Genomic DNA, 26119 nt, shown 5'->3' on the forward strand with positions numbered 1-26119 from the left:
TTCACACACGTGTGTGTGTGTGTGTGTGTGTGTGTGTGTGTGTGTGTGTGTGTGTATATATATATATATATATATCTTTTTACTTCATCTCTTCCTTCACACACACGTGTGTGTGTGTGTGTGTGTGTGTGTGTGTGTGTGTGTGTGTGTATATATATATATATATATCTTTTTACTTCATCTCTTCCTTCACACACACGTGTGTGTGTGTGTGTGTGTGTGTGTATATATATATATATATATATCTTTTTACTTCATCTCTTCCTTCACACACACGTGTGTGTGTGTGTGTGTGTGTGTGTGTGTGTGTATATATATATATATATCTTTTTACTTCATCTCTTCCTTCACACACACGTGTGTGTGTGTGTGTGTGTGTGTGTGTGTGTGTATATATATATATATATCTTTTTACTTCATCTCTTCCTTCACACACACGTGTGTGTGTGTGTGTGTGTGTGTGTGTGTGTGTGTGTGTGTGTGTATATATATATATATATATGTATAACTATTTATATGTAAGATACATCTGTTTGTATGCAAGCTTGCCTTTTTTTAATGATCTGATTTAAATGCTCTGAAGGTATTCCTCAGTACATGCATAGTGATGTGTGAGCATTTGCTTTGTCAATGTTCTGTTGACGTTAGTAATGTCTGCCTTTGGATGTTTCGATTATGTTGCATATACTCTCATAGACATAGATATTAAGACACACACACATGCACATCCACGTATGTTTGCCAGCTCTGTGGCATAGCAGGCAGCAGAGCTCTGACTGTATCCAAGGTTTGATTAGTAAACCAAGCGTCTTTGATTAGCAGCCTCAGTGTTGAAGGAACTAGTTAGGAAGTGGAGAGAATAAGTGGAAAAGCTAGCTCACCTGTCCTGAGGGAAAGCGAATGGTAAAAAGTCTCACTATTGGAGCGCTACTTGGTGGAAAATTTATTATTGCTCTTCATTGCACAAGGTGCTTGGGGGTTAGACATTTGCCAAGGAGTGCAAGCATTCCAGCTGCATGGAAGGTTAGGCCTGTGTCAATGAGCACATGCATTCTAGCTGCATTATGGTTTTGGTGTTAGGCCCATGTCGAGGAGTGCAAGCTTTCCAGCTGCACTGGGGGATTAGGCCCATGACATTGAGTCCAAGCATTCCAGTTGCATGGGGGATTAGGCTCATATCAAGAAGTAAATGCATTCTAGCTGCACGTGGGATTAGGTCCTTGTCAAAGAGTGCAAGCATTCCAGCTGCACTGGGGTTTTGGCATTAGGTCCATGTCAAGGAGTGCATGCATTCCAGCTGCACAGGGGCTTGGGGATTAGGCTGTTGCTAGGGAGTGCATGCATTCCAGCTTCACTGGGGCTTGGTGGTTAGGCCATTGCCAAGGCATGCATGCATTCCACCTGCACTGGGGCATAGAGGTTAGGCCATTGCCAAGGAGTGCATGCTTTCCATCTGCACTGGAGCTTGGGGGTTAGGCCATTGCCAAGGAGTGCATGCATTCCAACTGCACTGGGGCTTGGGGTTAGGCTGTTACTAGGGAGTGCATGCATTCCAGCTCATCATCATGAGGTATGGAAAGCATCACTGAGCAGTTTGATGTAACTCGATACTGCATCACACCTGCCAGCTGACAAGCAGTTAGTGGTCTGCTAGCAGCATAAAGTGGTTTTCTGACTTTTTTTCTTGCTGCAGTATGGCATGCAGCGGTTGAAGTGCCTTGATGCACGTACCCTCCATAAGTTTCTTTCTTCTGTGCCCCTGTTGTTTTTAATTATTTTTATAAAATACATTTTTCTCTGTTAATGTAATGAAGGATTCACTTAATTTTGATCCCCATGACATTAATGAGGCAAATAAAGTGGGGTTGCATCCATAGACATTAATGGTCACATCACTGTGCATGACGGGGTACCCATTCATTCAAGGTTTTGAATATATGCCAATATTATGTCCTCCTATTCACATGTTGCACTATTTATAACATAAGGGAATCTGCCACAGGCTGTCCCAAATGTTTGACCAGTATACAAAAGTCTAAAGCTACTGTTAGATACATGTGACATCACACATAGGACTCCATACAATGTCAGGCTACTGTTAGATACATGTGACATCACACACAGGACCCCATCCAATGTCAGGTATGAAGCAGATGTCGGCACGTACCATCCTTAGAACTTTTCTGCTGCCAGTCTGAATGCCATCTCTGGTCATTTGTTTGACAGTGAAGTTGCAAATTCCAGGTCAGATAAATGTCCTATCGGGTTTTTTCTAAATTTTTTTCTCCTACTGTTGTTTTGCTGGGTTTATGTGTCATCTAGGAAGGGCAGGTATCAGTGTGGAAGCAAAATCCACATACAGATTCCCATGGTTTGTGCCTTTTTTTTTTTGCCTAGGACATAATGATTACCATACCTCCTGTGCTGTTTGCAAGGCCTTTGTTCCAAAGACCTTGTGCAGTTGTCTTGCTTGTCTCAATTTATGTTTATAGAACCAACACCTTAAGCATTTAGCATGCAACGCCATGGAAGGTTCAGCGGGCCCTTCAGGGGAGCCTTTTCTTAAAAAGGCCAAGAAATCTAGGCTTGAGGTCTCTACTGATCCTCCTGTTCCAGACATCTCTCCTGAGGCTGATGTTGCTCTGGAGACCTGCTCAGAGGTGGCGGGTGATTTTTCCATGGGTATCATGGAGGATGCAAAGGGTCCTGCTGGCATGTCCTTGGGGGAAATGCAGACTTCTGCAATGGACGTAGGGGGAGGGAACCAGAGATCATGGTCTCTCAAGGTTCTCATGGAATTTCACAAATTATTGTTCATGATGACGTCCTTAGCATTATTATTGAATGTAGGCCTATGTCGGGTCCCTAGTCTTTCCACCGTATGGACATTCCACTTAAGAAAAAGCAGGGAACTAAGCTTTCTTCTTCTTCTTCTTCTTCTTCTTCTTCTTCTTCTCAGAAACATTCTGCTGACTGGGAAGCCTTTTTGCAAGGGCTGTTTAATGCTTTTATGGCCCTCAGGCAATCTACAGGGGTCTTTCTCTCTCCTTCCCTTTCCCTAGTTTCTCCTCAAAAATGAATTAGGATTGAGGATTCCTCAGATGAAGATGATTCCTGTGGGGATGAGTCTCTGGCATATTATGCTCAGATGTTCTCCCCATAGTGGTATGCTTCTCCAGAGGAGGAATCAAATGGTACAGAATCACTCAGGAAGAATATTACCTTTGGTGAGGCCATTGTGAAGATGAGAGAATTTTTCAACTGGGATTTCTCTCAGGTTTCTGAGATGCAAAAAAGATAATATGATCTGTTACAGATGGATTCCCCTTCCCCATCTGCAGTACCTCTGGTGCTACCAGCTTTCTTAAATGCTTTCTCCTCTGCTTCGAAGTGTCCACATTCACAACTTCCTACCCCAAAAAGGCCAGACAGGTTTTACAAAGTGCCAGAAGAGTGCAAGTTTTTAAGTGCCCTTCTGCAGATACAGCTACAGTCTCACTGGCTGCAGATAAGCTCTCAAAGCTTTTGCCTTCAACTTCCCTTCTCCCCTTGGATAAGGAGAACAAAGTTATGGAAAGGTTGGGGAAAAAAGTGTATACTTTGGCCACTCTGGCCTTTTGGACCATAAACTACCAGATGCATATGACCAAATATAGCTTAGCCCTCCTTTTTCAAGCCACTAAGCTCATTTTACAGCTTCCAGACTCAGACACTAAGTTTCAGCTTTCTTCCTTTTTAGGTTCATCTGCTCAAGTGATGCATCTTTCCATTAAATGCAGCTATGATGCAGTGGAAGCATCAGCCAGAGCTGCTGTGTCTGGCACTGTCCTTAGGAGGTACTCTTGGCTGAGATATGATGCAGTGGAAGCATCAGCCAGAGCTGCTGTGTCTGGCTCTGTCCTTAGGAGGTACTCTTGGCTGAGATATGATGCAGTGGAAGCATCAGCTAGAGCTGCTGTGTCTGGCTCTGTCCTTAAGAGCTGCAACTACTGCTTGTACACAGTGAGGTAAAGACTGTGCCACTGGGTCCAGTTGTGATGAATAATAAGCAATAGGGCATTGCTTGTCCCCATGCTGCTGTGTTAACACTGATGTCATATAACCTTGCTTACAATCTACAGTTTGGAAAAAACGTTTATGATAGTTTGGTAATCCCAAAACTAATGAGGCCGCTATTAACTTTTTCAGTTTGCAGAAAGCAGATTCTGCTTCTGGTGTCCATTGTAATAAATCCTGTGCTGCCATAGGCTTTTTATAAATCAGGCTAGTCAACGGTGCAGATTCCAAGGCATAGTTTGGAATCCAACTCCGACAAAAATTAGTCGCCAGGAAGGACATCATTTCCTTCTTGGTAGTGGGTTTTGGTGCTTGCAAAATCGTTATTTTTCTGTCCGCATCTAATGTCCTACCTTCCTTGAATATTACATATCCTAGGTATTTAACTTGTTTTTTACAAAGCTGCAGTTTATTTTTGTTTACTTTATGTCCTTCAGTGGCTAAAAATTGTAATAGCGCTATGGTATCCTCTTTACAGTCTTGCTGGGTGGGGGATGCCAGCAGGATATCGTCAACATAAAGCAAAATCTGACTACCTCTTGGTGGGGTACATCCTGCCAAGTTGCTTGCCATTTCTTGTGAGAATATTGTTGGACTTTCACAATACCCCTGTGGTAGTCGCGTATATGTATACCTTTTCCCCTGAAAGGTGAATGCAAACCAATGCTGGCTGTCAGGGTGTATCTGTATCGAAAAGAGCGCATTGCTGATATCTACCACAGAAAAATATTTCTGTTGAGGTTTTAAATCATTCAACAGGGTGTGTGGGTCTGGCACCGTAGGTGCCCTTGGTATTACTGCGTTATTTGCAGCTTGTAAATCTTGGACCATACACCACTCTCCATTTGCTTTCTTAACATGAAGTAAGGGTGTGTTACATGGTGAATTAGGGGATTCCACCAGTACCCCTTCCTTAAGTAAAGCTGCTATAATAGGTTTGATTCTTACCTCTGCATCTTTTCTTAAGGGATACTGTCTCTTTTGTGGTCTAAATGCTGACTTTGGCATAATAGTAACTGGTCCTGCTGTACGAATAAGTCCTACATCTGATTTTCCTGCTGACCAGAGATTTTCTGGTATATTCTGCAAGGCATTTTCTTCCTCCTTCAATAGGAGTGCCAGTCAGCTGTCCTTGCTAGACTGCAAGTGTACAGCTGGGTGGGTCTGAGTTATCCAATTCAGCTTCTGCATTTGTATTCCCTGTTCTGACAGTTCTAACTCTGTCTGTTTTTCCCATCTCGTGACTTTTTCTCCTAAGTCTACCCATTTTACATTCTTGTCCTTAGTTAAGCTAACGTGGTAATCAATTAGATTTATAAAGTGCAAAGAACTCCTGGGGCAATGAACAGCTGACTACACTGTTCCCTTCTGTGTCCCAGTACAGATTACGTAATACCAATCTGTTTGCACGATTTCTAAACAATTCTTGCTCATATTCCTTATCAGGTCCTGGTGTATTACAATAATACAGAGTACAGTGCAACAAATGCTGTTTATCAATGTCAAGGGAGGGGAACGTGCTGATGGCTACGTTCATCAACTCTTCGGTCACTGCCCCTGGACCAGTTGTAACCAAGTCCTGGCTGTACCAATAAAACATTTCACCCTCTGATTGCACTGCAAAGGTATCAATTTGTCACTGGGCTTCCATACCCTGCATAGTCGGAACTACTGCTATAACAAATAACTGCATAAGGTCTCTGCCCAAGAGGTTTACTGGGCATTTTGCAGATACAACAATTTTGCTTTTCTGGGTCAATCTTGAAACAGGATCAGTTATCACAATATTATGGGAGAGGGGCTCCCGATACAGCTGTCCATTAGCTGCTTTCACTAATATGTAATCAGGTGACTCTGAATTCTCTGGCAGTTTGGAGGGATGTACCAGGGTCTGTGATGCCCCTGAGTCACACAAGAATCTGACTTCCCTCTCTTCTACCAGGAGTGTAACTTCTGGTTTCGTGTCTGCTAAATAGAGCTCTAAGCTCAATAAAGCCAAATCCAATATTTCATTTTCTTCACTATCTGTGACTTCTTGCACTTCCTCTATTTCTTCTGTCACATTCTCTACTCCCTCTATCACATACTCATTCATCCCTTCTCCGCTATCCCCTTCTAGTGATTCCTGACTATCATATAGTCAGTCCTCACCCTCCTTATCCTCCGTGGTTGCCTTCTTGTTTTTCTTGAAATCCCTTGCCAAGTGTCCTTTCTTACCGCATTTAAAACATTCACCCCTTTTCTTTCGCCCTTCAAAGTCCTCTGATCGTTGATCAGATTGTTTGTTTCCCTGGGTATTTTTCTTGCCCTTTTTCCTGGACTGTACTACATATACTTCTGCTCCATCTTCTACAGAAAATACTTGGGCTTTCTTTTTCTTTTTGCTATTAAAATGCCTTTCGGCATGTCTAGCATATTCAAGCAGTGACTGTAACCTGCTTGTACGATGATCGACTATGTGTTTTGTAATGAAACTGCTTATAGGTGCAATACTGCCTTTCAAAAATGCATTCTTTAACTGCTGCTCATATGGGGAATCGTGTGTCTGGTCTTCAGGAACCTGCATTCCACAATGGTTATTAAAACATTCTAATAGTCTGGCATGATATTGGTCAATAGCTTCACCTTCCTGTTGGATGCATTGATTAATGCAAGTACAGTCTGCCCTAGGCTTCCATTTCTCAGAGATTCGGTCTGTAAGACCTTTCACTCTGTTGTCTAACTCTGCGCTGCTATGTGGGAGGGGCCTGAGCGCAATGTCATGGGGATTCCAATCGCCACTAATCATATGCCAATCTGGTCCCACAATTTGTCTGACTACTTTTTCTACCTCTTCTCCATTTAAATTATAACTCAGCCTCATTCCTTGCAATTCTTCTAAGAACTTTCTAAAATTAACTTTTGGATGGGGAATTCCTTCAGTGGCTTTCCGGATGTCTTCTGGAGTCCAGGGTCTATACACTAGAATAGTTGGGTCCTGACCTTCTTGCCTGCCTGAAGATTAGGCACTTCTATAAGTGGGCATATTTCTTCTTCACTCATAAATCGTGAATTTCTACCCATTTGATATAACTCAATGTCCCCTTTTGAATTTCCTGCCCGTGTTCGAGACCTGGTCTCGACGGGATCTCTAACAAACGGTTTTGCTTTTGTAATGTCTCTACTTGCAATGACAGCAGGATATCGCAGGGGTGGACTAATTTGTTCACTTGCCTCATATTCTGGTAAAGGAGGTGGAGGGGCTGACGCTATTACTAAGTTATTGTCCTCTTTATCTAAAAACATTGCTTTTGAATTATTACTCTTTTGTTCCCTTCGGTTTACTTCCTCAATCCACCTGTGTGCCTGAGGAATTCCTAATTGATGTTGCTTTTTTACCCGACCTCTAGAATCGGTTTTAAGCTGTTTGACAAGTTTGACAAGTGAGGATTTCTCTAGTTTACCATCAAATTCATACTTATTAACCCATTTTGAGTAATATTTAATATTATCAGCACGCTGTGAATGCATGTATTTCGCGTCTTCGGTTAACGGCGGATTTTGGGACCTTTTTGTACAATTATTACCCATTTTGTTCTACCCTTTTAATCGTTACGTAACTCCTTATTTTTAACATGGTACCACGGATATTTGTATAGTCTCTTCAGAATGACTGCCTACCTGCTCTGTTTCCCTGATCTATGGCAAGACAGTAATCTTTCTGTCCCTGACTTATAAATAAAGTCTTAACAGAACAAAATACAAACCTAGTCCCTGATCCAAAACAGAAAAAGAAGGTAGATTCACCTTACATGAGCCTTCGCGATTGATCACCTGGTTCGAGTAAACCCGTCCTTCAGTCGCAGATCAGAAAGTGGCTGGCCTCTTTTGTGCGACAATTCAATCGGAGGACTTTTCAAATAAGAAGAACCGATGTGGTATCTTCCCCGTACGGTTTCAAGCCACCTGGCCTGTCTGATCTGAGGCGAAGTGAAGGTTTCCAGTCCAAAGGACCAATCTGTCAAAGGGATAAACTTCAAAGACCAATACACTTAAGGTTCAGTTAAGGCACTTTAATTTACTTGCAGCAAGGAGACAAAAACATGCAAATACAAGGATTTGTCTAACTACTAACAGGAAGTATGTTCATTATACTATTTTACAAGACATGACCTTCTAAGCTGATGTAATCAAGCACAACTTTTAGCATTGTTCTACAGCAGATGTTACTTCAGATTTTCTGCTGACATGACTAGATTTGTGAGAAACTTTTCAGAAAAACAACCTGGCCTTGGTGATCATTAATCCGTTTACAAACGTCAATTGTGCAGTGTTACTTTTCAAGGTACTTTTCTAATTCAGATACAAGCAAATGCTGATTGCAGTTCATATTTTCAAGCAGGCTTTGTACTAATTATCTGTAACTTCTACAGCTGTGTATTTTCTCATGGCACAGCAGAACTTCTTGTCTAAGTTTCATACAAGTAGTATTGTTCTATTCATTATTTTCCTAACGCAAGCAGAAAATCACCTGCTTCTCAGTAAATTTCCAAGGCACAAGCAAGATTTTAGCTAACAGTACAAGGTCAGAAAGCAACTGCAGTTTGTACAGATTTATGCAGTATGAAATAGAATAAATGTGTTAACTCTTTTCACACTTCTAAATGCACTAAGTATATTGCTAATACACACATTAATACATATTTTTCTAACACCCGGGTTCCCTAAAGTGGTTCACAGACAACACCACAGTTCTTTGTCATGTCAGCAAGTAGAGTGGGAACCAAGTCATATCTCCTGTGCAGGTTGGCTCTCAAGGCTTGGAAGTTGGCAACTTAGTATTAACTAACCCTTCAGGCAGTTTACATTTCTTCCAGCCAGAATGTTGTTGCATACACGTTCAGCAGGTCCATAACTCAATCTCACAAATGGATGTTGCACAGGGATGTGTTCTTGGACAATATCCACTAGTGGGGTAATCCTCAAGTAGATCTGTTTGCCTCCCCTATAAACAGACATCTTCCAAAGTTTTGTGCCAGAGTGCCTGATCCTGTGGCATGGAATGTGGATTCCCTATTCTTCTCTTGGAAGGGGATGTTTCTCTATGCATTCCCCCCTCCTTCCCCCTTCTATAGAAAGTTCTGTTAAAGGTACAAAAGGACCAACCAAAAATCTTGCTGATGATTCCCTTTTGGCCAAGATAGCATTGGTTCTCCCCTCTGCATTTAGCCAAGGGCAATTATCACAAGTTACCTCACAGGGTGGACCTACACACACAGGACAAGGGATCCCTAATACATCCACAAATGTCAACCCATCTTCTGACACTGTGGGTGATGAGGTTTTGATCCCTTTCAGACACCTATTTTCTGAGGATGTGCTGCAAGTTCTGCAGGAGGCCAGAAAACCCAATACTGGGAAATCCTACATTTCCATATGGAAGAAGTTTTCCTTCTGGTGTCTTTCTCAAAACATGCAACCATTGTCTGTGGATATTCTGGTGATTTTGTCTCGACGGCATGAATTGCTGAAAACTGGGTTATCATGCTGTTGAGTACAAACTCATCTTTCAGCCATTTCTGCCTGTCTGCCTAGGCCCCTCTTTTGGCTTCAAGATTGGAAGTCAAACTTTTCTTGAAAGGCCTTCTTCATATCAGACCACCAAGGAAACAAGTTCCTCCTTTGGGGGCTCAATTTTGGTTTAGAAAAACTTACATGGCCTCACTTTGAACCAGCAGTTTCCTCTTCTCTCCCTCTCCAACATTGCACTTGGAAGACAGTGCATCTTTTGTCTATCACTTCTACTAGAAGGGTTTCAGAACTTCATGCCCTTATGGCTTCCTCTCCCTTCACTGTTTTCCACAATGATTAGGGTTTCCATATGCAGTAACCCCTCCTTTATGCCTAAGGTGATGAATGAGTTCTCACTTAACCAATCCATTAATTTGCCTACCTTCTTTCCTTCTCCACGGTCATCTAGCGAGAGGATTTTACATACCTTGGATGGGCATAGACAACTCAGATTTAATTTGGATAAAACCAAGTCTATCAGGAAATCTGATTGCCTCTTCATTTCTTATCATCCCAAGGCTCTGGGCAGTCCAGTTTCCAAGCAGACCATCTCCTCCTGGATCTCTAAGGCCATTTCCTTTTGTTGTGTGTTTCATAGCAAAACCCTTGCATCCCCAGTTGAGGCTCAATCTATTAGAGCTGTGCCTTCTTCAGGTATTTTTTAATGGTCTGGATGCTTCTTGTATCCTTGAAGCAGCTGCTTGATCTTCTGTCCACACTTTCAGAAATCATTTTAAATTGAAAGGTACATCTAGATCTAGAGCTGGTTTTGCTAGGGCTGTTCTTCAGGGATTTTACTGTCCCTCCTGCCACTCTTTCTTCTGAATAAATTTTGGTGTTCTCCCTCATGTTATGAATACTGTAACGTATGAACAGAAGAACATAGAATAGTTGTCTAAAATCTTACCATAACTGCAGATGTCCTTCTCATCTATACGTTGCAGTAGTCTATCCATCCCTCCCCCGCCCCGTGCTTGCTTAATTTCTGTATATGTTTTCTCAGATTATCTCAGGCTGGTGTTCTTCCTGAGACATTCAGTTCTGAGGATGGTACGTGCTCATACCTCTCAACCTGGAAACATCAAAAATCTGGACAAAGGCCCATGAAAAATAGGTACAAATCTGTATGCTGATTAACATAACAATTGCATACATAATTATGTAACCCCATCAACTCCAGTGGAATTGTGGGATACCAACTTTCAAATGCAAATTGGAGAACAGACAGCCAAAATATGGCCCCAGAGTCCCCATACAGCCATTCCAATATCCCATTACCTGGCTATTTCACCTGGATTTTATTTTACATTTATAGCACAAACACTAATAGACATCTTCTAAGCAAAAGTTGTGCATCAGGGCCAGCAACTTGGCACGTAAAAATCTACTGCCAATCATTAGTGGACCGGAGTTCCGCTGTGGCGACCCCTAACCGGGAAAAGCTGAAAGACACAACAACAACAACATTAAAACTTCTCTGCCCTTGAAACTCACATTCATTGAAACAGCATTGAAACCCACATCCAAATAAAAATGCATCTGACTAGTGGCGGATAAAGATTACCTTTGGGCTTTTTTTCAAATCATAGACCCCTTGCACATGAAACAAGAAACATACATGTGTTCTTTGATACGACTTCCTGACTTTATTAAATTGTATTCCTTGTATAATACAACACACTAGTTAGATTGCATTTTAAATTTATTGTTTGAACATTTTTCCAGTTAGCAATGAAACAAAATGCATGAACCAGTAATGACAAAACTGCCCAAATCAGAACATTTCCATCATAAAAGTCTACTCAAACTTCAACAATCCACCAGTAAGTATGCACAATCTCTGCAGAAGTAAAAGTTATCTAAATCCCATGTTAAAGAGATAGGTTGCTGCTAGCAAACAACTTTATATTTCTTTGTTTCATCTACAAATAAAGGGCCTGTTGCCCTTGAAGTATAAATTGCCTATGTTACATTAAAAAAATGATAAGCTAGTAATATTTCATTAGGGAATAGATGGCAAACTGATAACAGGTTCATAGTTAATAGGTATCTCCGCCAAAGGAGGACAGTCTCAGGACTGCAGCGTTCACCCCCCCCCCCTTTAAAACTATAACTGTACATACCTCAGCAGACTTTCAGACTTTATAACCAGGAAAGTAAATAATGTGGGAAGAAATAGCCAGGGAATTGTTATGGCTAGGCTTGTATAGGCCCTAGGGCTGATAGCCTAGTACCAACCTATGAACACACAGTACAGTATCAGCAATCCATCCCCCACAGCCTTTTGCAGCAAAATAAGAGCTATGTTTTTTTTTATCAGTTTGAATTCTTTGTATGGTAGTATGGACATACTGACTTCAGTGGAAGCATTGTACTCCATGCTTGATTTCAAATTAACACAGTAATTGATTTGTCCAATAGGCATGGGAAGAAAGGGCAGAAACAAGACAAGTTTCTAAATAGTAACCTTAATTCACATTTAAACTTAAAAACAATATAAGGTTTTGCATCTGCGTTAATTTTCTGAACAGCTGGAAATATTTTTGGCTCATCAATTTACCACAAAAGAAAAAGTTCTGCAAAGGATAGAAGAAGAAAAAAACAGAAGGAAAAAAGAGACATTCTGAAAGTCTGCTGAGGTATGTACAATTGGTCTGGCTACTCTACAAAACAGTGGTAGATACCCTTGTTTCCATTAGTGTATTTTGGATTTACAGTTGGTACCCTAACTGGGACATTGAATCTGTGTGTATGTTTTTGAATACTAACAGCACCTGCTTTTCTATACTATGTATTTCTATAATCGGTAATATGTATTGTCTGGCTACCTTCTTTACCATTCCTATATCCTCGGTCCTCGAGTGATGAACTCATGTACTGATGCCTGGAAACAAGAAGCGCTCTTTACAATGGCACTGCCCATAGCCTGAATTTCTGTTCATATAAAGATAGCAGAGTAACACTTGCTTTTTATTTTATAGTCAGCTGTATAACATCCAAGTTAAGTACATCACTATTTATTATCATTAATGTTCACAGACCATTGAAAATATAATGCTTCATAATTCTGCTGTTATGAAGCATTGTTGTAGGAATTACTGTCCCTGACATTAAACTTAAACCTAGTACAAGGTGATAAAGAATAGTGACTATTCTACTAGGAATTATAGAATTTTTTTTTCTACGCATCAGTCTGTTTTGATATTACAAAAACTGCAGGCTGATTCTTACTGAGTGAATTTATGCAGAAAGGGTGACAGAGACACAGTTGCCAGACCTATACCACATTTCACGCAAGAATCATTACAATAGATGGAACTATTTAATACATCTACCCTACTCTCCTTCAGAAATGACCTTGCTACTGCCACACCCTCACTCTCTAAGACATGTCCTATGACTGACACATCATGGAAAAGGTACTGTGGTCAGGGGCTGTTCTTACCCTCCTCACTACACCACAGCAGGAAAATAACTATAAATGATAAAACAGCATGTCAGACCTAAGATATACACTGATTGCATAACAATCACTAAACAGTTTCCAGGTTTCAGTCTGAATATTCAGATACTAGCAAAACGTGACTTAGTAAATTACATGTAAATGAACTCCTTAATGTAAGCATGTACAAAACTGATCTCCAAGAACATCTGAGTGATTGTCAGCACTAAATATAGATAAATACTAATTAAATGAAAGCTAAATGTTTGCCTTTGTATTTTTCTGTATTGCAGACGTGTGAACAATACAAGAAACTGAAACATTTTTTTCACTAACGTTCGCTGCAAATCTGTACTGATGTTCATCGTGCATACAGCTACAGTCATAACAGATGGGTTCTCCTGATGTCAGGTGGGTCCTCGGTCGGCTGAATTCCAAAGTCTAGGTCCGGCGTCGGTTGTCGTCGCTTCTTCCCTGACGTCAGTGCGACAGGGGTATAAAAGAATCAACCAACGCCATGTTCTTCAGTCTTTCTTGCCGCGCGGTGCCCGAAGCAGAAGCAGTTCGCAAGTGCCGGTCGGCCAGCTCCTGAGATTACGAAAAATTTGGAAAACCGAAGTCTTCTTAAAAGCTAAGTACCCGTTGGAAACTTTTCTTGCCTCAGACTGATGTCAGACAAAGTTAATAATTGTATTTCTTGTGGGAAGCAAATACCGCATAAGGATTTCCATTCCCTCTGTATACCTTGTTTAGGCCCAGACCACGACGTCTCGGCCTGTCACTGTTGTGCTACATTCAACAAACGCACTATTAAGCGTCGGGCGGAGTTCGCCCAGCATATTTTTAGGAAAGCTTTTAACTATACCATGTCGTCGGATACTCCGACACCGGTTTTGTCTAAAAAACGCAAAGACAAGGACCGACACTCGAGGTCCGCGGCCTCTACTGACACCACGCCAAAGCCGACTACACGTGGTCGGTTCTCAGTGAGGCACCCACGCAGCCCCTGACTACCGACAACACATCTTTGGCGGTGTCTCCTGTACCCGAGGTCGCAGGCTCCTCGGCCCACACACCGACTACAGATACCGAAGCCACTCTTGGCGTTGAAACACAGAATGTGGACAGGTCCACCTCCACTCAAGGTGTCTTCAGACCTTCCTCTTCTTTCTCCATCAAGGCTTTCACCAAGTCTAAAGCAACCATGCACCCTAAGAGGCCAGTTACACAGGGCCCATCTCCAGGCCCCATGCCTAAGAGACAGATGCTTAAAATGACTGAGGATTTAATTACTCTAATCAGAGGTTCTCAGCCACCTCCGGACAAAAGGCCCAGAGTGGAGGAAGATTCCTCCTCCTCTGATCAGGGATCCATTATTTCAGAACACTCTGATGATCAGGAACAGGCTTACTCCCCTTTTGAAGACTCTGGTGCAGAGGAGTCTATTCCTTCTGTATCCCCCCCTGAGGATTTCTCATTTGGGGAAACTTTGCATACCTTAAGGGAACACTTCCACTGGGAAGGCCAGGATTATTCAGATTCCAAGAAAAGGCTCAGGGAATTTCTTTTGTTACCCCAGCACAGGCCTCTGGCTATACCTCCTGTCTTGGACATCCTAGATGATGTTTACTCGGGAGCCTGCCTTAACCCGGACTCTCTACCTCCAGCTCCAGTTAAGCCTGACAGGTACTACAGGGTTCCTGACTCACACCAATTTCTTTACAAAAGCCATGCTGCTGACCTAGAAACCATCTCACAGGGACCCAAGGGAGTTAAGGCTTCCATTGCCAAAAATCCATTGCCTTCGAGAGATTCCAGATCCTTAGAAAGGTGGGAAAAAGGTATATACCTCGGCTACCTTAACCATGAGGGCCTTAAACTGCCAGTTTCATATGCTAAAATACCAACAGTTTCTGTTATCTCAATTGAAAAGTAAAATGTCACAACCTGAACAACCAGACTTGAAGGAGTTGCAGGATTTGATGCATAGTGCAGAACAAGTGGGTAAACATACCTTACAATGTGGTTTTGATGCTCTAGAGGCCTCATGTAGAGCTGCTGTTACAGGCTCAGTCATACGCAGACATGCTTGGCTCAAGGAACAAACCTTGCCTGATCATGTCAAAGCTAAATTACTAGACGCCCCTCTTCAAAAGGATGTACTATTTGGGGCAAATGCTGAGGAAGTATTACGAAAAATGGAGGAAAAAGCTAAATCAATGCAAACTGTGAAAGAATTTCTGCAGGTTCAACCACCACGTTTTAGTAGAAATTGGCCTTCCAAAAACTGGTACTTTCCTGCCACGGACAGACCCCAAAGAGGCAGATACAGGCTACCGAGGGGCAGAGGACAACCACAAGGATCGTACAGAGGCAGACAATGGCGAGCTCCTACACCAAGAGGTGGTGAGGACAACTCACAATCTTTCAGAAAGCAGACCCAATGACTTTCCCCTTTGCAGGCCAACCAGGTCTCAAATGGCAGCCCCCTTAGGAGGAAAGCTGGCACTATTCTCAAAAAAATGGCATGTTGTCACAAAGGACAAATGGATCCTGGACATTATAAACAGAGGCTACAAATTCCACTTTCATACCCTTCCAAAAATGAGAGGCATGCCAAAACTGCCACACAATCAAAGGGCAGAGGCACAAAAGCAAATTTCAGATCTTATAAACATGAAAGCTATTCAAGAGGTACCTACACACGAACAAGGTCAAGGTTTTTATTCCAGGCTATTTCTGGTGCCAAGGAAGGGAAATGATTGGAGACCTATTTTGGATCTTTCCATCCTAAACACATTCCTACTTGTACCAAAATTCAAGATGCTCACTCTACAGCAACTTCTTCCCATGCTGGGCAAGGAGTCTTGGCTGGTAACATTGGACCTCAAGGAGGCATACCTGCATGTCCCAATCAGACAAAATTGCAGAAGATACCTCAGATTTCTTGCAGGTTCAACCCATTATCAATTCTCTGCATTGCCCTTTGGCTTATCTACTGCCCGCAGAGTATTCACAAAATGCCTGGCATCAGTAATTGCCTACTGCAGACTTCAAGGGATACAAATATACCCTTATTTGGACGACTGCCTGATCCAAGCGGACAGCAAGCACATTCTTCTGAAACATCTGGCTTATGTAATAATGTTATTAAACTCTCTGGGATACACAGTCAACAAAGAGAAATCAAGGCTAATACCCTCTTGAAATATAATTTTCCTGGGTGCCAATTTGGACACAAACACCCAGATGGCCTACCTCATGCCAGAGAAGCAGGGGCAACTAATTCAATACTTCAAAACACTGGCAAATTGCACCAGGCTGACTGCAAGGAAAATCCTGCAGGCTCTGGGATTCATGGCATCTTGCATCTTGCTAATCCCATGTGCAAAGCTGCATATGAGAAAACTACAATGGTACCTAAAAAACATATGGTCTCAACACAGCCACAGTTTGGAAACAATAATACCACTACTTTCATGTCTGCAAAAGGAATTTCTGTGGTGGGCCCAAGCATGTCAAGCAAACACAGGTCTTCCATTCAGCAAGCCTCAAGCAAATCAAGTCATCACAACAGACGCCTCGGACTACGCCTGGGGGGCACACATGACAGACCGGTGCATTCAGGGCAAATGGTCCCAAAAAGAAAAGCACCTTCACATCAATCAAAAAAAAAGAAATGCTAGCAGTAATAAATGCTATTACAGCTTTCAAGGACCTTCTACAACCAGGTCAACTATTGATAAGAACGGACAACACCACAGTTATGTGGTACATAAACAAGCAGGGAGGAACACATTCCTATCCCCTATGCAGACTGGCCATATCACTTTGGAACATGGCCATGGACTTACAAATGGAACTACAAGCACAGTACTTGCCAGGCAAGGAAAACACGCTGGCAGACAACCTAAGCAGGAATATGACAGATCCACATGAATGGATGTTGCATCCAAAAGCTTTTACAGAAATAATCCAAGAATGGGGAAGGCCAGACATAGATCTCTTTGCCTCCCACAAAAATCATCAATTGACAAAATTCTGCTCAAGGACCTTCCACCCAAAGACCTGGAGAGTGGACGCTGTCTCTTTCAGCTGGACATCAATGACAGTTTATGCCTTCCCTCCTCTTCCTCTGCTGCCCAAAGTCCTATTGAAGACCAGAGCAGACAGACCAAAGATGATCCTCATTGCTCCGGACTGGCCAAGGCAACACTGGTACCCACTCCTGAGGAGCCTGACTCATTCCCCTCCATGGACCCTGCCTCTAATGCCTCTTCTTCTGACTCAACACAGCTTCAAAACTCTTCACAGTCAGCTAAAAACACTCAATCTAGCCGCATGGAAGATTCCTTAGCATCACAGCAGGCCCTACTCTCCAAGAAGGTGCAGGATGTCATTTTGGAGGCCAGAAGGCCATCAACTAGAAAAGCTTACTCTGCAAAATGGAAACATTTTTGTGTCTGGAATGAGAAAAAGGGCCAGAACCCTGGAACACTGAATTTACCTCAAATACTACAATATTTGGCTGAACTACTAAGCAGTGGATGTTTGTTCTCCTCCTTCAAAATCCATGCCTCAGCCATTTCTGCAGAATACAACACTGATCCTCCTTTATTCTCTCACCCTCTTGTAAGACAGTTCCTCAGAGGGGCTAAGAATTTAATACCTCCAAGGAAACAACCAATACCTGCTTGGGATCTAAATTTCATTCTGGAAAAACTGAGTTTGCCTCCTTTTGAGCCAGCTGCTTCATCAGATTTGCAATATTTGTCCTGGAAAACAGCTTTCCTTCTGGCTATCACTTCAGCTCGTAGAGTTTCAGAACTACAGGCCCTCATGGCTGTCCAGCCTTTTATCATCTTCCATCAGGACAGAGTTTCATAACCAACCCTTCCTTTATGCCTAAAGTGGTATCCAGGGTAGCTTTAAATCAGGCCATACATTTACCTACTTTTTATCCCAATCCTCAAAACAAAGGGAGAGATTACTACATTCCTTGGACATCCACAGGCAACTGCGTTATTAATTGGACAGAACAAAGCCTTTCAGAAAATCAGAACAGCTCTTTGTGGCCTATGTAGGAGCCCCAGGAAAGCCAATTTCCAAGCAGACAATCTCAAAATGGATAGCCCACTGCATACGCTTTTGCTATTCCTTTCATGGCAAAACTGTTCCTACAGGCATTAGAACTCACTCCACCAGGGCCACAGCCACCTCTGCAGCCTTCCTCAGAGGAGTTCCTACCAAGGATATCTTGGAAGCAGCCACTTGGAGTTCTGTGCATACCTTCTCCAAACACTACAACCTACCATTATACTCCAAATCCAGAGCAGGCTTTGCCACTGCAGTCTTGCAGGGCATTTTGGCTCCTCCTAGTTCCACCTAGTGCCTACCACCCCTTTCTTAGCTTTGGGATTCTACCCATCTGTTATGACTGCAGCTGTATGCACGATGAACATAGTACAGTTTTGTACCTACCATAAATGTAGATGTTCGAGTGCTAATACAGCTGCAGTCGTCCTTCCCCTCTAGGGGTATTCTTTTATGGTGTATTTGCTTGCAACTACTGTTTTTTGATTATATTACATTGCATTACTTCATTATTTTATGTATTGCCTTCCTTCTGGGGGCACCTGACATCTGGGGCAAGAAAAACTGAAGAACATGGCGTCGGCTGGTTCTTTTATACCCCTGTCGCACTGACGTCAGGGAAGAAGCGACGACAACCGATGCCGGACCTAGACTTTGGAATTCGGCTGACCGAGGACCCGCCTGACGGCAAGAGAACCCATCTGTTATGACTGCAGCTGTATTAGCACTCGAACATCTACATTTATGGTAGGTACAAAACTGTACTTTCCCTGTGTCTTACATGCTCACTGTTTATAGCTCTTGGGGGTTACTCTATATGCTGTTCTGCAGTAACTGACAAAGCATTTGCACCTGCAGAATTGGTGTTGGTGAAGGGAAGATGTCAACTTGTCCTGTCCACAGCACCTTTGTTGGGCGCTTACTAATCAAAAAATAATAAATGTTTGCAAAACAACAATCAATTCTAGAAAAAGTGTTTCAAGGTTTCAACAAAGAGGTATTTCCCTGTACACCATCCATCACTACAAATACACCCTGCAATCTCAGCATACTAAGTCCAAGGTCAGACAACTTTACAAGAATGTTGCCATGCTTTATTAAAAGAATCCATTATTACTTAATGACAGCAGCCTTGGATTTAATATATTCATTTTGGGGTGAGAACAAAAATAAATGGCTTTGACAATCCCATCGTTTAAGTACTCTCATTTATTACTCTCATTTATTACTCTCATTTATTACTCTCATTTATTACTCTCATTTATTACTCTCATTTATTACTCTCATTTATTAGGCATTTTGCAAAACTGCTGTCAATAAAATAGACTCCTGCTTTTAATCAGTGCAATGAAACTTAAGACAAATTTTGTATATGCTGTTATTAAAGTGTTGAAGCCACTATTTCCACACCATACACGTTTTTGTTCTTTATAGCACGGAATGGATATCATACACTTTGTCATTAACATGAATTTCATCTACCATATTTTACCAAACTCTGACTTCTCTCTATGCTGAATAATCAATAGTCTTGTTGCCAGAAAACTAAATGTCTCCAGAACAAGTGAAAATTCCAACCACCTTTCACCCAAGGATGGCGGGGTCATTCTTATTCCAGCACCGAGTCACTCACACACACACACACACACACACACACACACACACACACACACACACACACAACAGACTTCAATGGGTAAATAAAAACCAGCCAGCATGGACTTCAATGAATAAATAAACAGCAGCCAGCAAGGACACCTCCAATAAATGTATAAACAACAGCCGAGTCAAATAATTTAACGAGTCAAATAATTTAGTGAACGCAATTTCAAATTGCATGCATTCTGCAGCACATCTCACTTATCTCAGTAATGGGTATTAATGCAGTGAAAATCCCAACACAAAGCAACTAAAGTGCTTTACCTGGCTGGAAGTAAATCTAATTCTCAGTGTTCAGACTTCTCTTCTGTCCCGGGGCCACAACTTGTAAACGTAAACTCACTCACACAGTCTCCGGCCTAGAGCAAGCCTTCAGCCAAATTCTGACTAGCTGCTCATGCACTGATGTCACTCCGCACACCCCTGCGTGATGATGTCAGTCTGAAAAAAGCCTGAAAAACTTTTTTAAAAAACAAAAAGCCGGGAAATTTGGAAATTAAGGGGTGCCACTTGGGAATCATGGCACCTAATTATTTGGACCTCAAAAACTGGTAAAAACTGAGAGATTCTGTATGGTTGAGAGGTATGTACATGCTGAGGTCTGTTTTGTACCCAATGTGACTTTATAGCCAACGTTGGACAGGGTCCTATGTGTGATGTCACACATACCTAACAGTAGTTTTAGACTTTTGCATACTGGCCAGACATCTGAGACAGCCTGTGGCAGACTCCCTCATGTTATGAATATTGCAACATATTGAAGATAAGGATATCTACGGTTATGGTAAGATTTTACACAACTATTCTATCCCTGAGGTCATCAGTAGAGAAGCACTCATTTTTTTAGGTTGTGGTTTAATAAAAAAGTTTGCAAAACTTTTTGTTAAAAAAATGGCAGAAATAAAGGAAAGACAAAGATAGAACTCTTTGTGGCACTTCTGTAAAATGCTGTGATGTGTAAACAAACATTAGAAAATCTCTTTAAGGAGAAGTAATTTTACTATTGCGGCTGGCAAGCAGTTAGAGATGTGCACAGGAGTATTATGACAAAAGCTTGAGTGACATCCCACAAGATGACAACCACTAATCTCGGGTGTCTGCTGCTCCTGATGCCAGGAGAAGAGAGTAACAAATGAGCAGTGGGGGGTAGAACTAAATGGTTATGAAGTTAATGGGAAGCTAAGCAGAAGATAAAACTATGCATGTGTTCAGCAGTACACACTGCATCCAGCTCTTACTAATTATTTTATTCTGATTTTCTTGCTACAGGCCCTCCCACCAACATTTACATCCAAGGATTAGAGTCCGTGTCCCAGCTGTCTAATGAGAACCGTGTTCTTCTGGAGGAGAAGATGAACCTTCAAACACAACTCAGTCAGCTATCAAGAGGTAAGAGTTTACCAGATAGTCCTCTCCGAAATTTCAGTGTGAATGTCTTGAGCCCATAATGATGCAATCTTTCAAAATCCCAATTACATGAAATCAAAGCATATTACAAGGTCATCTTTGACCTCATACCTAAATAATAGCATGTCAAACTCCCCCCCCCCCCCACACACACATATATGATTTTTTTCAAGGTGCTTCTTCAGCAGAGCTGTTTATATAAAATGCATGTGACTCCAGTCCGACTGGTACTATCATTAAAGTTTTGGGTTCAAAGTCAGGACTTCTCTGTTAGAGTATTTAATTTTCTGATTAATCCTGACTTTGGTAGGTTATCACTACTTAATGCCATTTTGATTAAATGCGTAAACCCCCCCTTGTAATCACTTTAAGGACATGTCAAGACTATCTTTAGGACTGTATTAAGCACAGCTTTTTTTTTACAGATTCCTTACTGTTAAGTTAGATGATTCCGTTAGGTAGCGATTAGGATTTTAGTAACTGTATGGGATCTCCTGTGTAGATATTTATTTATTGACATTTGTTTATTGGGAAAGTCTGACAGGGTCACAAGAGCCCATTTTCAGCAGAAGCTCAAGGAAAAAAGTTCCATTGGAGGTATTGAATTGTTGCTTTTAAGAAAAGACCAAGAATGCTGTGCAGTTAATGAAGTCGGTTAGGTGTATATAGTACGCCAAGTGGTGGTTGTGGAAACAGAAGCCATGACCATGAAACAGAAGCCATGACCACTCAGTCTAGTTTAAACTGAGTACAGCCTATTTACAGACAGTTCTTGTGAACATCTGGAGGTGCAAAGTTTAACAGATTCTAAGATTTGTATCACATGGCGTCACATCTTACATATTCATGTCAGGTATAGAGACTAGATGTTTTCTACAATCCTAAACTGACTATGAGACAAAAATAAAGAGCATAACTTCATGTAAACATGGTCATCTGATATACAGTGTTGAACAGTCAGGATTTGTGTCTTATATGAAGTATGTACGTGGAAGGGGTAAAAAGTCAAAAGCAGAGAGGAAAAGGGAGGGAGTATCAGAAAGTAAATGAAATATGGGGGCGGTGTATGTGTAGAGGGGAATAAGAAAGTATTTATTTATTTACGCTTATTAACTAGGAGAGAGCACTGCTCAGAACTGACAAATTTCAGAACTGACCCGAATGCAAGGCGAGCCTATTCAAAAAAAGGAGGATATGCTGAGTTAGGTGTACGCTGAGCAAGTTGGCACGGGCATTGTAGGTTTGGATTTCCAGAGGGGAGCCTTGCTTTATCAGCAGTTCTAGTTAGGTGAAGGAGTTCACGGTTGGGGTCATTTGTAGCATGGTAGGCTAAACTGATATTAAGCCTTAGGCACCTTGATGAAATTCAGTACATGGATCAAGGCTTTAGTCTGATATAATAGGTGAGGGTACTAAGGCCTGAGATCTTCTCAGTGAGGACATTTTGGGGTCTGTTGCATTGGTATAGGTGCTTATTTAAGGTACTTGCCAAAGGAGGCATTATATTCAAAGATGGGGATAATAAGGGAGGAAGATGGGGCTATAGAATTTCTAGTCATAGAATATACATCAGAAAGCATAAGTTGTGTGACACGGAATGATTTGCTAATGACAGAGATAGAGGTAAAGAAGACCTTAACCTAGGTACACACATATCTGACGACAAGGACAAATTTTAATTGGAAGGTTACCTATGTGGTGTGTGGTGGTGATATTTTAAGAGTAAACCTGTGATTAACACACTAAGCATTTGTGTGATCAAGCCCTTGCTGGAGAGTCTAAGTTTCAGAATGGGATTTGATAAGCATCCCAGTTTGTAATCATCATCAGACATCTGTTGGTATCAGATTTTACATCAGAGAAGTATATAGGCCAAAGAGGAGAGGGCCCAGGACAAAGCCCTGTGGGACATCACTGGTGATGTTATTCTATTTAGGGCAAATAGCTTCACTTTAACAGTATGGGTTCTAGCAGATAGCGAGTTGGCTATCCGGCAATCTATGCACATATTAATGTTGAGATGGGAGAATTTGTTAATAATCCCAGGAAGGGAGACAGTATCAAAGGCCTTGGCCATCTCCTGGTAGGCAGTGTGGACTGTATGACTGTGGTAACCCTTTCAAAGAACTCAAGCAAGCTGACTAGACATGATCTGCCTTTTCCTTAGCCTTGTAAGTAATACTAGACAGACACTAATAAGCATGTAATACCCAAGGTCAGTAGGGAGACCACATTTATGCAAGTACACAAGTGAGGACCTATGTGAATATTGGAGGAGGACGGATGGCAGAGGGGTGAGAGAATGAATGAAAAATGAGAGAGAATGGGGGGAACAAGAGAAAGTGAGCAGGGAAGGAACTGAAAAGTATCACCAAGGGAGGACTGATAAGAAAATAAGAGCTTTAAGGCAGGAGGACTGGAGAGCAGCGGCAGACAGAGAGAGGAGTAGATACACAGGGAAAGAGGGGCAACAAGGATGTGACACAAGTGTGGCAGACTGAAAGAGGAGTAGATATGCAGGGAAAGAGAGGCAACAAGGATGTCACACGTGTGGCAGACAGAGAGAGGAGTAGATACGCAGGGAAAGAGAGGCAACAAGGATGTGACACAAGTGTGGCAGACAGAGAGAGGAGTAGATACGCAGGGAAAGAGAGGCAACAAGGATGTGACACAAGTGTGGTAGGCAGAGAGAGGAGTAGATACACAGGGAAAGAGAGGCAACAAGGATGTGACACAAGTGTGGTAGGCAGAGAGAGGAGTAGATACACAGGGAAAGAGAGGCAACAAGGATGTGACACAAGTGTGGTAGGCAGAGAGAGGAGTAGATATGCAGGGAAAGAGAGGCAACAAGGATGTGACACAAGTGTGGCAGACAGAGAGAGAAGTAGATACGCAGGGAAAGACAGGCAACAAGGATGTGACACAAGTGTGGCAGACAGAGAGAGGAGTAGATACGCAGGGAAAGAGAGGCAACAAGGATGTGACACAAGTGTGGTAGGCAGAGAGAGGAGTAGATATGCAGGGAAAGAGAGGCAACAAGGATGTGACACAAGTGTGGTAGGCAGAGAGAGGAGTAGATACACAGGGAAAGAGAGGCAACAAGGATGTGACACAAGTGTGGTAGGCAGAGAGAGGAGTAGATACGCAGGGAAAGAGAGGCAACAAGGATGTGACACAAGTGTGGCAGACAGAGAGAGGAGTAGATACGCAGGGAAAGAGAGGCAACAAGGATGTGACACAAGTGTGGCAGACAGAGAGAGGAGTAGATATGCAGGGAAAGAGAGGCAACAAGGATGTGACACAAGTGTGGCAGACAGAGAGAGGAGTAGATACGCAGGAAAAGAGAGGCAACAATGGATGTGACACAAGTGTGGCAGACAGAGAGGAGTAGATATGCAGGGAAAGAGAGGCAACAAGATTGTGACACAAGTGTGGCAGACAGAGAGAGGAGTAGATATCCAGGGAAAGAGAGGCAACAAGGATGTGACACAAGTGTGGCAGACAGAGAGAGGAGTAGATACGCAGAGAAAGAGAGGCAACAAGGATGCGACACAAGTGTGGCAGACAGAGAGAGGAGTAGATGCAGGGAAAGAGAGGCAACAAGGATGTCACACAAGTGTGGGTAGGCAGAGAGAGGAGTAGATACACAGGGAAAGAGAGGCAACAAGGATGTGACACAAGTGTGGCAGACAGAGAGAGAAGGGGAAAGAGAGGCAACAAGGATGTGACACAAGTGTGGCAGACAGAGAGAGATGAGAGAAAGAGAGGCAACAAGGATGTGACACAAGTGTGGCAGACAGAGAGAGGAGTGAATCAAGAGGGAAAGAGAGGCAACAAGGATGTGACACAAGTGTGGCAGACAGAGGGGAAAGAGAGGCAACAAGGATGTGACACAAGTGTGGCAGACAGAGAGAGGAGTAGATACACAGGGAAAGAGAGGCAACAAGGATGTGACACAAGTGTGGCAGACAGAGAGAGGAGTAGATACGCAGGGAAAGAGAGAGTAACAAGGATGTGACACAAGTGTGGCAGACAGAGAGAGGAGTAGATCCTTGGGAAGAGGCAACAAGAATGTGACACAAGTGTGGCAGACACAGAGAGGAGTAAAATGCAAGAGGGAAAGAGAGTAACAAGGATGTGACACAAGTCTGGCAGACAGAGAGGAGTAGGGAAAGAGGCAACAAGGATGTGACACAAGTGTGGTAGACAGAGAAAGGAGTAGATACGCAGGGAAATAGAGGGCAACAAGGATGTGACACAAGTGTGGTAGACAGAGAAAGGAGTAGATACGCAGGGAAAGAGAGGCAACAAGGATGTGACACAAGTGTGGCAGACAGAGAGAGGTGGGGCAACAAGGGTGTGACACAAGTGTGGTAGGCAGAGAGAGGAGTAGATATGCAGGGAAAGAGAGGCAACAAGGATGTGACACAAGTGTGGTAGGCAGAGAGAGGAGTAGACACACAGGGAAAGAGAGGCAACAAGGATGTGACACAAGTGTGGTAGGCAGAGAGAGGTGCGCAGGGAAAGAGAGGCAACAAGGATGTGACACAAGTGTGGCAGACAGAGGGACAAGGATGTGACACAAGGTGGCAGAGAGGAGTAGATATGCAGGGAAAGAGAGGCAACAGGATGTGACACAAGTGTGGTAGGCAGAGAGGAGTAGATACACAGGGAAAGAGGCAACAAGGATGTGACACAAGTGTGGTAGGCAGAGAGCAGGAAAGAGAGGCGGATGTGACACAAGGGTGGTGTGAGGCACAGGGAGAATGCGGGGAAGAGAGGCAAGGATGTGACACAAGTGTGAGCAGGCAGAGAGGGTAGGAGTAGATCAGGGAAAGAGAGGCAACAAGGATGTGACACCAAGACACAGAGAGGAGTAAGTCATGAGGAAAAGAGAGGCAACAAGGATGT

The 26119-nt window shown here is 42.6% G+C and overlaps 1 protein-coding gene across 7 annotated transcripts in view; it reads left to right on the forward strand.

Moving 5' to 3' along the window:
• The window catches only part of LOC122813133 (phosphodiesterase 4D interacting protein), a 1898306-nt gene that overhangs the window by 1712598 nt on the left and 159589 nt on the right, over positions 1–26119 (forward strand). For all 7 annotated transcript variants that reach the window (XM_044085281.1, XM_044085280.1, XM_044085276.1 and 4 more), the window contains one exon: positions 21071–21190. In XM_044085281.1, coding sequence (XP_043941216.1) covers positions 21071–21190 — 120 coding nt within the window. The remainder of the gene's footprint in view (positions 1–21070; positions 21191–26119) is intronic.

This window comes from Protopterus annectens, chromosome 10.part0 (genome assembly GCF_019279795.1).
Source record: "Protopterus annectens isolate FY-2018-M chromosome 10.part0, PAN1.0, whole genome shotgun sequence".
NCBI classification, from domain to species: Eukaryota; Metazoa; Chordata; order Ceratodontiformes; family Protopteridae; genus Protopterus; species Protopterus annectens.